Raw genomic sequence first — 12,532 nt, forward strand, 5'->3', positions numbered from 1 at the left:
AGCGATATAAGGGGGTGGTTTTCACCAAGTACAGGGATGAGGGAAGGGTTTGATTCTCCTCAGGTGCTGACTAACCTTGCAAAGCAGATGGTTACGCCCGTTCCTGTGTTTCTCACTGGTGAATCCATCCTGCAAAGCTCCCGAACCGTTTGGACCCGGCGAGAAAGCGACAGGAGCAATCGGTGACGAGGGGCAGTACTTTCTGGAGTGGCAGAGTCGTGACATAAGCAAGTCGGTGCAATTATGATGGAAGAAATTAGCATGGAGGCTGCTAAAGCATGAGTTTTGTCATCACTTGAGGACAGTTCTCTATGATTTACTCCTCGCTAGTGGCTACGTCACACGTGTTTTGTTGCTCTGATTGGCCTGTAAAGATGTGACAGACATCATTCATCCAATCACGCTCTGTTTTGGTATTTGTTCTTTCTTGCTGATTTTGTTGATCCAGGTTTGGTGTAATTTGTGTTGTCTTTTTCTGTAAATACCTGCTTAAATTCCCAAACTATTGTCTTTCGGTTGTTTAAGCATGTATGAATGGGGAAAAGGGAATATATATAAATCATATATATATATACAGATAAACCTATCTGTGATTGTTTTTGATAAAGATTAATATACAGTTCTATTTTTGTACTAAGAAGCTTATATTAAAAGTATTATCTTGAATTAGAAAGATTTTGGCACCAATTAAAGGTTGTTGCTGTAGGTAGCTTATTTATATTTGGTGGAACAAAGTTCAAAGTTATTGAATGATATTATTGTGTAACTGTACTTTTACTTGAGTACAATAGTCTGGCACTTTTTCTACCTCTGGCAAAATACAAACCCATTTCACAAAACTCAAGAGTAACAGTTGTCTGGTGTTGAAATTGTAAGCCACACCTCCTACGACAGACTGTGACGTCACAGCTGCAGAGCAGTGTGGGAGTTTCCTCCAAGAAGTGCAAGCATCGTGCGGACGCAGGTTCATACTGCTAATTGGCCGACGTGGACTTGACTTGTGTTCGTGTGCGTCCATGCTAAAGTAAGTACAGGAGTACTTGTAAAAGGTTATACTATGGTTTTGTTATGACTTAGGTGTCCTGCTTTGCTAAGCCTTGTTTTGAGTGGACATTTGCTTACTAAGTGTTAAAATAAGTCTCCTTGATCTTTACCTGCAGCAGCAACTATCTGTGTTTAACATTATTTTTTTATTTTAGTAGTTTACCGGTTAAATTTTATGTTGTAAAAGTTGTAGTGTTCATCCAATGGCAGTCATAAGCCCGGCCAAGAGTTCGAGAAGTTAATTGGTGTCAATTGAGTTTGCCTTTGATGTGTGGCGACAGCTTGGACCACTGGCGCCGCTGCTTGTTCGCTCTCGGCCACGAGATGGCGCCCTTTCCCCGCGTGATAGAGCTGAAGAGTATGGGATTTGTGTGCAAGCGTTGTTGTGCAGCTTTATGGTGTTTTATTTTAATAAGAGCAAGCTTTGTGTGTCGATGCATAGTCTAATCATTCCCAGAAGCTAATCAAAGCTTATTTAGACTATTTGTATAGTTTTTTTTTATTATTGATAGTAAATTTGACATGCATACTCAGCTGTTGTACACCTACCTGTAGCCCATATTCATTTTTTCCAATGCTTATGTACGTTTTCTATTTCTGCTTAAAGAACCCCATCATTACACATATAACGTGTTGGGAATTTAGGACACCGTATATAGGTACCAGCTAGCTGAACAGGTAGTTGCAGGGTAAGGTTTTGGTTGGCCATCCGATTTTCGCTCCTTAGCGAAATGTACAAGTAAACACCTTTCTATGGCGTGGCTTTTGACAGCTAAACTTATTTATTTCGTATTTTTTCCTCCTATAAGTGACTGTATGTCAATGTAGCTGTCTGTCCTCCACCGCCATGGACGAAAACACTTCAAAACAGCTCGTAAAGCTCACTCAGGAGGGGCAGCTAAGCTCTTTGCAGAAACGCATCACTTTAGACGACTCGACGGCGGTTCAAACTGTCTGCAGAAAACACTTCGGCCGGTCTGGAGACACTTTGCTGCATTATGCTGCCAGACACGGACACTTGGACATTGTGGAGTATCTAGTAAAGCATGTGGGCATGGACGTGGAGGTGTACAACAACGACTACAAGAGGCCGCTGCATGAAGCTGCGTCCATGAGCCACAGGGACTGTGTCAGCTTTCTGCTGAAGGAAGGCGCCAAAGTGGACAGTCTGAAGAAGGCGGACTGGTGAGTTATTCACCTTATTGTAATTTAAAGACAGTATTAATATTTGTGCATGTAGCGCCCTCTATTGGCTTTAAAAATGTACTGTGGTGCGGAGTATCTCAGCTCCCTTCGATAGCTCAGTTGGTAGAGCGGAGGACTGTAGTGGCAATATGCTGAAATCCTTAGGTCGCTGGTTCGAATCCGGCTCGAAGGAGCAACTTTTTAAATTTGTATAAGATTTTATAGTAGCTGAACCTGTTATTTTTCTCTAACAATTTTCTAATCAAATTGTTTTGAGAGTATAACATAAATTATGAAAAAGACGATTGAAATATTATTGCTGTCTAACATTATCCCAGGTCTTTTGTCACTTGTGTTGTTCCATGATTAGGCTTTATACCAGGGGCCGCTCTAATGGATGCTGTTGCCGGGCAACCAGAGCAGTTAGCAGCAAGAAAGATGCATTCTTGAATTATATCTTGGACTTGTTGTGTTTTTCACAGTTAAATAGACAACATATGTTGAAACTTATGAAAACAAAGAACATAGATGGTCCAGGACACCTCTGAGAGAAAGAACGGGAAATTTCCATCAAGAAAAACCCAAAAAAGATGAAAAAGAAGACCTCAGTCTCAACTACAACTCCTGGCCAGCTTAAAAGCTAACAACTGCCAGTAACTGCCACGGAACACTGCCTGATCAACAGGAGACTACTGAATGCTACCTGTTGAGGTAGCATGGGGGCGACGCGTACGAACGCAGCAGCCCGGCGCTCCATCACAAGCAGCAAAACAAAGAACTACACTTACACCAGAACTGACAGCGAGCCCACGGACTTTACATCTTTCCCGACGGAGATTATCCTGAGAACGGGGCACTCGGTGACTGAAAGAAGAAAGACGCGGAGCAGCATGACACCTACAGCCAGTGGGAAGGAGGCAGAGATGGCGTTGTGCGAGAAGGCGAATACAGGGCAAACAAGCAGGGCTGCAGGCTAGGCCAGGAGTGGCCCCACACAAACCTGTTGTACCAAGCTTCTTTCTTTCCAGGTGCCTGCGCCCTCGCCAGCAGGATGGACGATGTGAAGCTGTAGATTTTTAACCACCTCTTGGACGACTGTGTCTGCTGCTACAGAGGAGATTGCCAAACGTAATTTCGTTGTGTTTTTACAATGCAATACCAATAAATGACTATCTATCTGTCTATCTAAAGTAACAATGCCAAGAATTTAATTCCTCATACAGTACAGGGCTACACAAGAGGATAAAGATCACTAGAAATATTCATTTTTTTAGACAGTATGTTTAAATCTTAAATTATACACAGAATAATTTGATAGATAAAGAATAATCACAGAATGCCAATTCTGACTTTTTTTTCTCAGAAGCTTTTATTTTTTCACACAATACTAACTCTAATCTCACAGTTCTGACTTTAATCACGGAATTGGAGGAAAAATGCATCCCAATTTAAGTTTGGCTTTACAAATAAAGAGAAACAGCCTTTTTCTGTTGTAACAAATGGGGAAAAAGTTCTGTTTGATACACAGAAAGAAAGTAATAATTATGACATATAGTAAGTCATAATTATAAGATAGAAGATTATTATTTTCATTCTCTTGATTTTAAGGTGTTTTTTCACATCGTTTTGACTTTATGTCATATTTCTGACCTTTTTTTTCTGACCTCGTATTTTTTTATTAACATTTTTTAAATATTCTTATTATTTTTTAATAGACTTCCATAACTCTGGCCTACATAACATAAATCATAACATATACTTGAATACATTTCATTTTTTGTATGGACATCACAATTAAATCTTACTCATCAATCATTTTAAGAACATAACAATTTTGATGTAAATATATTTTTCAGTTAAAGTGAACATAATGAGGTAAACCACAAATCAAAACTATAATCCAAGTCAGAATCATCACATTGCAATGTTTTATAAGTTCATTCAGCCCTAGTGACTCAAAGCTCAAAAAAGTATTCAAGAAGCTTCAAATGTTCTCCTCTTTATCTATATCAGATATTTATTTTGTGTTTTCTTTCTCATTCATTACTTGTTAACTGGCATCAGCTTGTGATGAGACTGAATAACAGTCTAAGTAATCAAGACAGTAATGCACAGATCTTTCAGCAGTGAAACTAAGCCCTTTTGCATGGATTAACTATATTTCTAGAGGATGTCAGTGCTGTGTCTTGTCTTTCAGGACTCCTCTGATGATGGCCTGCACTCGGAGGAATCTTGACGTGATCCAGGAGCTGCTGCAGCATGGTGCTGACCCGTCTCTGAGGAACAAAGATGGCTGGAACTCCTTCCACATCGCCTGCAGGGAGGGGGATCCCTCAATTGTACAGCACCTGCTTCTGATTGCACCCGACGTCTGGAGGACAGAGAGCAAGACACGTAGGACGCCGCTGCATACTGCAGGTGAAATCCCCTGGCATGGATACACCTCAGATCTAGAAAATGATGCCCTCACTTTGAGCTGTTTAGAAAGTTTAAGTGTAAAAATGATAACTGTTTTCTCTGTTGTATGGAAAATATGTAGTGATTACTGTGAGATTATAATTTACTCTTTCTCTGCTTCTCCTTCAGCAATGCACGGCTGTGAGGAAATTGTTCAGATCTTACTTGAGAGGTTGGTAAAAAAGTGGCATAATGCTTTATGGCTTTGCCTATTCATACAGCAGATACAGACTCAAAACAATTATTGGTATTCCTTCAGATGCAGTTACACTGCAGACAGCGCAGACAGCTGTGGAGTCACTCCTTTCATGGATGCTGTCAGAAATGGACACGTCTCTGTAGCCAGGCTGCTTTTAGAGAAGCACCAGGTACAAAAATGCTTTTTAATTCCACAGATTGTGTCTATATGTACTTAAAGTCACACTCTAACTTGTTAGTGCTGTGTTCAGGCATCTCCTACTGCAGCTGATACACTCGGGGCTCAACCGCTTCATCAGGTGGCTGTCACTGGCCAAGAGGAGGCGCTGCGGTTCCTGGTACGGGACCTTAATGTAGACGTGAACCAGAGAGCGACTAAAATCCAGCTCACTGCTCTGCACTACGCTGCAAAGGTGAGATATGTGAGTCCAAACAAGAGGTATTAAAGAGTTAGGTGACTACTCCTACAGAGGAAGGTTTGAGGAGAAGATTTGCTCTTTAAAGAAATATGCTAAAATTGACTGTATATAAAAATACATCTTAGATGTGAGTCAACTTTAACACTGAAAAACTGTGAGAAAAGAAATTATTAAAACTAGCAAGCTGATGAGGCAGGGAAGTAGAGAGTAAAGGAGAAATGTGGACAGATAGCTGGAATAAAGAGATATTATTATGGTTAAACAAGTACCACAGTTAGCCAAGGATGCCGCCTTCTCATGGTGGAGCACTTTTTATGGTCCTATAAACCCAGGAGTTGTTGGAAGCATTCTTCTCTGTTAGGGTGTCTCATGGCATCAGCTCAACCAATATTGATTATTCAGGGCCAGTAATGATACCAATTATTGGTAGTTCATGCAAATTAAACTAGAATACTGGATGAATAGTTTAAATATTAGGCTAAAGTATTGGATTAATAGAACAAATATTAAGCTGAATTTATTGGGTAAACAATAGCTATAAAGACAAGTTTTGAGTTTGATATTTTCCTCTAAAGTGATTGATAAATATGTTAAATTTCCATATTTAATTCAGCTGTAAAAGACACAAAGCCCTAAGCTGAATGGTGAAGTCTACATGCGACTTTTTTTTTTTTTTTCAAACTGTTACTATTGTGATCTTTTTTTGTTTGACAGGAAGGCCACACTTCTACCATCAAGACGCTGCTAGAGTTGGGGGCAAATCTTCATATACGTGACAGTAAGGAAAGAACAGGTAATCAGAGAGTAAATGCTAATGTTGTTTTTGAACACAGCAGTGAGCTTATCGTTTTTTTCTCATTGACTAAATCAGTTTTAACATATGCGAAAATAAAACTTTGTGTTTGGGGAAAAGAATCCCATATTCAAAACATGGGTACTTTGATGAAGTTTAACAACTAAAAGGTTCAAAGATTGCTGGAAATACTCCAGTAGATTTCTTCAGCCTGCAGCTTTAACCCCTTAAATATCTGAGGACCCACTAGCAGGCAGGCAGTTTTTTGTAACTATGTAGTTATTAACAAAATCTAAATAGAAAGTGTTAAATTTCACCAGAAAGGTCTGAATTGTAGGATTCCGACCATGTTAACTATTTGTGGATAAAACCACCACAGCAGCCATGTTTAATGCATTTGTCAGCCTACCAACAAACAAACATTTATAAAAGTGACTCAGCTCAAGTGTTTTAGTCAAGTCCACACTATCCGAGACCAAGACAAAACCAAAACCAGTATTTGTTAGGTGAAAGAAGCCTAAAATAAATGTTGAGAGTTATTTCTGTCTAAAAATATTGACTGGTTTGTTAAGATGTGAGTCTGACACATGAGGCACTTGAATAGATTTTCAAGGAGGCATAACTATCTGACCTAACGGCAGCTGTTTGAAGTCAGATTAGAGCATTAATTCATCAGGAACAGTTCAACTAAAAATTACATCGTATCCAAATAAATAAATAAATTGGCAAATAAATAAATGAATGCCCAGCCTGAACAAAATTCAGCAACAAAACGCTCAAAAATCCGAGCTCACCACTGTGACTACTTGTTGTTACAGCAAAGGCTTCTCTGCAATATCCCATTAATGGCGTCGAAGAATAGCACGTCAGGGGTGATCTAGACTGGTCTTGATAGAAAATCCAGAGTCTTGCCATTCCGAAACTGAGACAAGACCGAGTAAAGATGCTCTGGATTCAGAGACAAGACCAAGACATTCAAAACGTGGTCTTGAGACCAAGATTGTTCTCAGCTCTATACAGCTTACCATTAGAAGCTCTTCTGTACTCTGTTGATCCTAATTATCCACATAAAACGGTCCTGCTGCATCAGTACGAGTCCCCACAAAGTAAATCCAGTCAAATTTTTGGTCCAGAATCATATTCACGTCAAATTTGCTGTTCTAGTTCTCAATTGTCAACTGTATTTACCATAATAACGTCTTTTTTCCCGGCAATTATTAGCAGTGTTGCATAGAAAAATGTCTGCCAACCTTAATCCTTTTTGAAGTCTCCAGTCTGAAACTGCTGGGCTTTTCCTCATAAAAACAGGTGTAAAATTCTAATTTTTATGTTCTGTTGTCAACCTTGAATCTAAAATAGGGTTTATGCTCTAGACCAGCTGAGTTCTCCCACTAATACCTCCTCGTCTACAGGCCTCTGTTTCACAATACAAATTAAGACAGAAAAAAACTTTTTTGTTTTCTGTTTTATTACTCAATACCAGTAGCAGCTACAGGGAGACTGACAGTGTGGGAAGAAACTTCAGATTGTTAACTTTCTAAAGACACCTTGTTTGCGCTTGTGCTCCAAATGGTTCAAACACAGCTTTCAATTACTATCAATTACTGTTCAGTTATTTATTTATTTGGCTATACCTGCTAGGGTGCTTTTGACTGATTTTACCTGGAATTGTAAGGATTTTAAACAGGCTGGGAAAATTCAACTTCGTCCCTGCTAGCACACCACCAATCAGAGAATTTGCCCCAAAAAACTCTCTCTTGATTTTTAATTCTGAGTTCCAGATAGCAATGTGAAGCCTTGTAGAGACTGACTTTTCTTTTAACAGATAAAGATGACATTTTTCTTTTTTCAGAGAGGCCAGGCATAAACAAAAACAGTAACACAGGAGCTGCCAATCTTCCTTACTGTTTGTTAGTGTTTTTGTGTCTTTTTGGTGTCAGAAATGTTTCATTTTAATAGAATACAACATTTCTGTAACACTGCTCTATAATGTCAAATGTAACATGAGTAACATTTTCTTCAACACATTTGACTTTAGGGTTATTTTGCAGCCATTCACTGGTGATACTGTTTTGCAGCTACTGACCAAGAGCAAAACCTTTAATTGCTTTTAGACATTTAGCAGACTAAGTATGTTACAAACTGTCGCAGGTTAAAGAAAGGAGCTACCTTTTGAGAAAGGATGTCAGACCAATGGAAAATGATTATTCATGGTTTAGTTTCCATGACCTTAAACAATTTTGCTTGTCATTTTGAGGCTAACTTGCTAATAATCTTTGGACAGAAGTTTAAACTTTCTTTTTACTTTTCATTACATTGTTTACAGCTATAATAACAAACTTGCAGGGAAAGGAAACTGTTGTTTTTAATCCATCACTGTCTATTTAGCCATCATCAGTTATGGTAATTACTGTTATAAGTGTCCTAATAATCTAGTTGAAAGCAGATAGCTGTGTGAAGCTTTTAGACACATGTTTATAATGATTTTAAAAACACTTTGATTGTTATTTCCATTCAAGAGCTGTGCTGTAACAAAATCACATCCAGATAAAAATTGAAATAAATGTGCAGCTTGTTAAAAAGTAATCAGCAAGTTTGGAAATGAAAAGAGCCCACAGCACTTGAATACGCCAGCCTGAAGCTTTCAGTTAGCACTGAATCACCATGTGAAAATAATGAAAGCTTGAGTGAATAAATACCAGCTGTTAAATGTTCCATCATTTGTTATTTATCCCTGCAGCAAGTTCAGAGCAGTTTCTAAAAAAGTGACCACTACTTAGACAATTTATGAAACTGTCTTTTGAAGCAAATCTGTGGCAGTTGCTTTATTGAAATGCTGTCTTCAACTAACTTTAGCCATCCAACAAACAGCTACATCACGCTGACTTGTAGTCACATCAGTTATGCATCACTCATTTCCCTTCTTTAAACCAAAATAAATGATTTATTTAAAAAAATCACCAGTGTGTCCCTAATATGATCTTAACTTTATTGATTAAAATTGTTTATGAACCAGGCTGTAAACAGGTTTATTTCCCCCCAAAAATCAACAGTTTAACATTATTGTCTATGTGACTTCTGTTGCTTCTGCAGATAGCCTCTAGAGGACAATCCAGGAACTTCGAAAACTTAATTAACATAATCTTTTAAACACAGCTTGGACAAATAATGTGTCTCCACATAAAACACTCTAAAACACGCCATAATAAATTAAACTATTAGTTGTATGAAAAATAGGAGTGGTCTTAAAACTCAAGGTAAGCTTTCACCTAAAATATTTCCAAACTTACTCTCATACTTTTTTTCTTGTCCCAGCTCTTCACATGGCGTCCATCGGTCAGCATGCAGACGCGGTCAGGACGCTCCTGCAGCTTGGACTCAGAGACTCAGAGGACTCATCTGGCACAACGGCACGACAGCTTGCCAGGAAACCAGATGTAGTGCAAGTGTTTGGATGTGTTCTACCAGATGCATAGTAAAACCTACCAGTCATGCAGAGCACAGACGAGCAGTTAGTTCCATGCAAGAAAAATTATCTTAATTTTATGTGACTGTAGTGAAACAGTTTGGGTTGTGTTGATTGTAATAAATCTCGCCTCAGCTGTTGTTGTGTAGTTACTTTTTTCAGCGACAAGATTTTGAGGCTTAAAACACGGATAAAAGTTTTGCTTTAGTCCAAAGACCCAAAACAGTTCGGAGCATGGCACAAACAATTTTTCCAAAAATGTAACAACTAAAGCAACAATGTGCAATTTTTACACCTTTACATTGTAGTTTCAAAGTCAATTTGATTAAATTATGACTTCAAAAAGAGAGAGTATGCTATCTCATTTCCACAAAGTGCAGTGGTTGCCTGCTCTCAGCAGTAAGCCCTGGTTTATATGCAAGATGGTTTGTTGGCACTTGTTCACATGCCAGACTTCAGCTAAAAAGAAGCCAGTTATGCCGTCTCACTACTGTTTACTACATGGCTGTTTCAGACTGGGTGCATCACAGCATACATGTTAACAAGTCAGGGCTTTTAGACTGCTTGAGTGAGTAGTGTGTTTCACCAATAATCTAGAGAATAGAAGGCTTACCTATTTTTACCACAAGATAAGTGTGTGTCAAGGCTAAAATGGACAGGAAAATGCACATTGTTTTAGCAGAAATGCATGGTACAATATGTCACAAGCAAGAGAAACATAGCACGGTTGCACTTTTGGTTTGTGCTTTTGAAAATAAAAGCCCAGTTGGGCATTTATGTGAAGCTACCTTCTTTATACAAATAATTTTTTTCCTGGCGCAGTTATAGAATGAATAAAGTCACATATTGTGAGATTTATCAAGGTAAAACTTGTGAGGAAAGACAGGGCTGTGACAGCAGGGAGACACAGGCCACAGCTGTCATGCAGCAAGCACGCACCCAGTCTGAAACAGCCTTGAGGCAGAAGAGGACAATGATTGCAGAGGTCATATAGAGAAAAGAGATAGAGACCAAGCAAGTTTGGCAAATGTTGAACAGGTTTTCTACACTGATGAGAGCTTGATGAAACAGGCTGCAAGTCTGCCTGAGTTGCTGTTGGATGGTTGCAAACTGGTTACGCTACTTCCCAGCAAGTAGGATTTATGATGCCTCGCTACACCGCTGCAGATAGCATTCATAACAGTATGTAATGGGACTTAAGGCATATTGCTGTTCATGCTGTTTTACTGGGTGCAGAAAGTTATTAAACCCAAATTATGTCTCAGGTTTACAGACAATCACATACATACATACTTTGGCTGAAAGTTTAATTTTCACTATGCATTGTTGTATACAATGGGTGCTCCATATTAGGATATAACAATGCTCATTCTGAATGCCGACACCACTACAGAATGGCGTATTCACTATGTAGTGCACTTTTGGTGTCATTTCAGACACAGCTTTAGACTTGAAGGCTACCTTTACATTTTGGAGCTCAAAGGTCTTTATGGTGATCGTAGTCTTACAATTGTCTCAAGTGATTGTAGTATAAAGAGACCTACACCTTGATAGTGTTGTCGCTGATTAATCAATATCAGTTCACAGTATAATCAGTATTCCTGGCTACTATTACATCATGAAGACAAAAGAACACTAACCAACTTTGAGAAAAGGTTATTAAAAAGTATAAAACTATAAACTGAGTGACCTTGGTGGAAGGAGACTAGTAAGGGTGGCCACCAAGACACCTATGACTACACCCATGATGAGCTTTAGCAGCTGCGATGGGAGAGACTCTGCATAAAATAACTGGTCCTTCATCAGTTAAAGCTTTAATAGAGCGGGGCAAAGACAAAAGCCACCGCTGAAGAAAACTCAGATTAAAGATAAGGAAAAACAAATATTGAACTTCATAAAATGCATTACCTCTGTGATCCTCTGTTAGCTGACTCTGTGGCCTGTAGTAACTGCTGCTGTTCAAACTCACCTGGTTTGTGAATGAGAAATACAGAGGCAAACTGCATGAATGATGCTTGGTTTACAAATAAGGTGTGCCTCCTTCACTTTTGAATTACACATGGTGACTTTTCAGCTCTCTTCCACATCAGAATTTTTCAGTGTTTTAAAACATGTCAAATTTAAGGAATTAAGGAAGCAACTTTTTAAAATGCCGAATCTAATTGGTCAGATTTTGCTTGTAATTGGCAAATCAACTAGTATCACAATGTTTGTGAAAATTTTGCCGTTTTTGTTTCCATGTTAAACTCATTTTTGCAACTTTTTTTTTTTTTTTTTTTTACAGTTTTTTCCACCCCTTTGCCCATTTTTTCCCTTTCTTTCTTTCTATTTGCTGCTTTATTTGAAATATTTTTATTTTTTTCTCATTCGACCTATTTTTGCCACTTTCAATCAATTTTTGCTTCTCTGTAACCTTTTGACCACTTATTTCTGCCAATTTTTTTCCACATAAGGTAATTCTACTTTAAGGAAGGGGTTTACATCTTGAAAAAGGCTATACTATTCTACAGCATACATGGACAAGATTAATTTTTGTTTGATATGAGTGGTTATTATTCAGGTTAAAAATAAAATATGGTTATCACAACTTAACTTTTCAATGGACTGTGATTTCCCTGACCTCCATGGGTCCTTGGTTTGGCCCCAGAAAGCTTTCTCCTCTTTCCCCCACTTATGGGCAGCCTTGAGCCCAGGTTCAGGTCTGGCCTGTGGCTCCTTTCCCACATGTCTCTCCCCATCTCCTCATCCCTGTTTTTGATTCTATCCACTGTTCTCCTTTACCAATAAAGGCAAAGAAAGCTTCAAAATAAATGGGTAAAATGCCTTTAAGTTCAAGTATTTTTTCCACCCTTATGGTTTTAGATTTATTGACAAAAATTCAAAAGTATTTTAGTCCAGTTTTAGGCAATAAAAGTCCTTACATTTTAATCTTTACTTGTAGTTGCCTTTCTTCTCTTTGAACTATTTTAA

The 12,532-nt window shown here is 38.5% G+C and overlaps 1 protein-coding gene and 1 non-coding gene across 3 annotated transcripts; both read left to right on the top strand.

The window, feature by feature from the left end:
- Window positions 1-910: 910 nt before the first annotated feature.
- Window positions 911-9,702, top strand: ankrd16 (ankyrin repeat domain 16). 2 transcript variants are annotated; one of them, XM_041780381.1, is made up of 8 exons: window positions 911-1,024; window positions 1,854-2,229; window positions 4,427-4,647; window positions 4,816-4,858; window positions 4,946-5,054; window positions 5,136-5,297; window positions 6,018-6,096; window positions 9,412-9,702. In XM_041780381.1, coding segments are annotated over exons 1-8 (1,152 nt in total). In that variant the 5' UTR covers window positions 911-1,023; the 3' UTR covers window positions 9,573-9,702. The 2 variants fall into 2 exon arrangements, with proteins under 2 accessions (XP_041636315.1, XP_041636316.1); XM_041780382.1 differs by lacking the exon at window positions 911-1,024 and having other exon boundaries at window positions 1,751-2,229.
- On the top strand, window positions 2,335-2,422 carry trnay-gua. Its single transcript is given in 2 exon segments — window positions 2,335-2,371; window positions 2,387-2,422. It is a non-coding gene; the product is annotated as a tRNA-Tyr (tRNA).
- Window positions 9,703-12,532: the final 2,830 nt, after the last annotated feature.

The sequence above is a fragment of the Cheilinus undulatus genome, linkage group 23 (assembly GCF_018320785.1).
Source record: "Cheilinus undulatus linkage group 23, ASM1832078v1, whole genome shotgun sequence".
In the NCBI taxonomy this organism is placed as follows: Eukaryota; Metazoa; Chordata; class Actinopteri; order Labriformes; family Labridae; genus Cheilinus; species Cheilinus undulatus.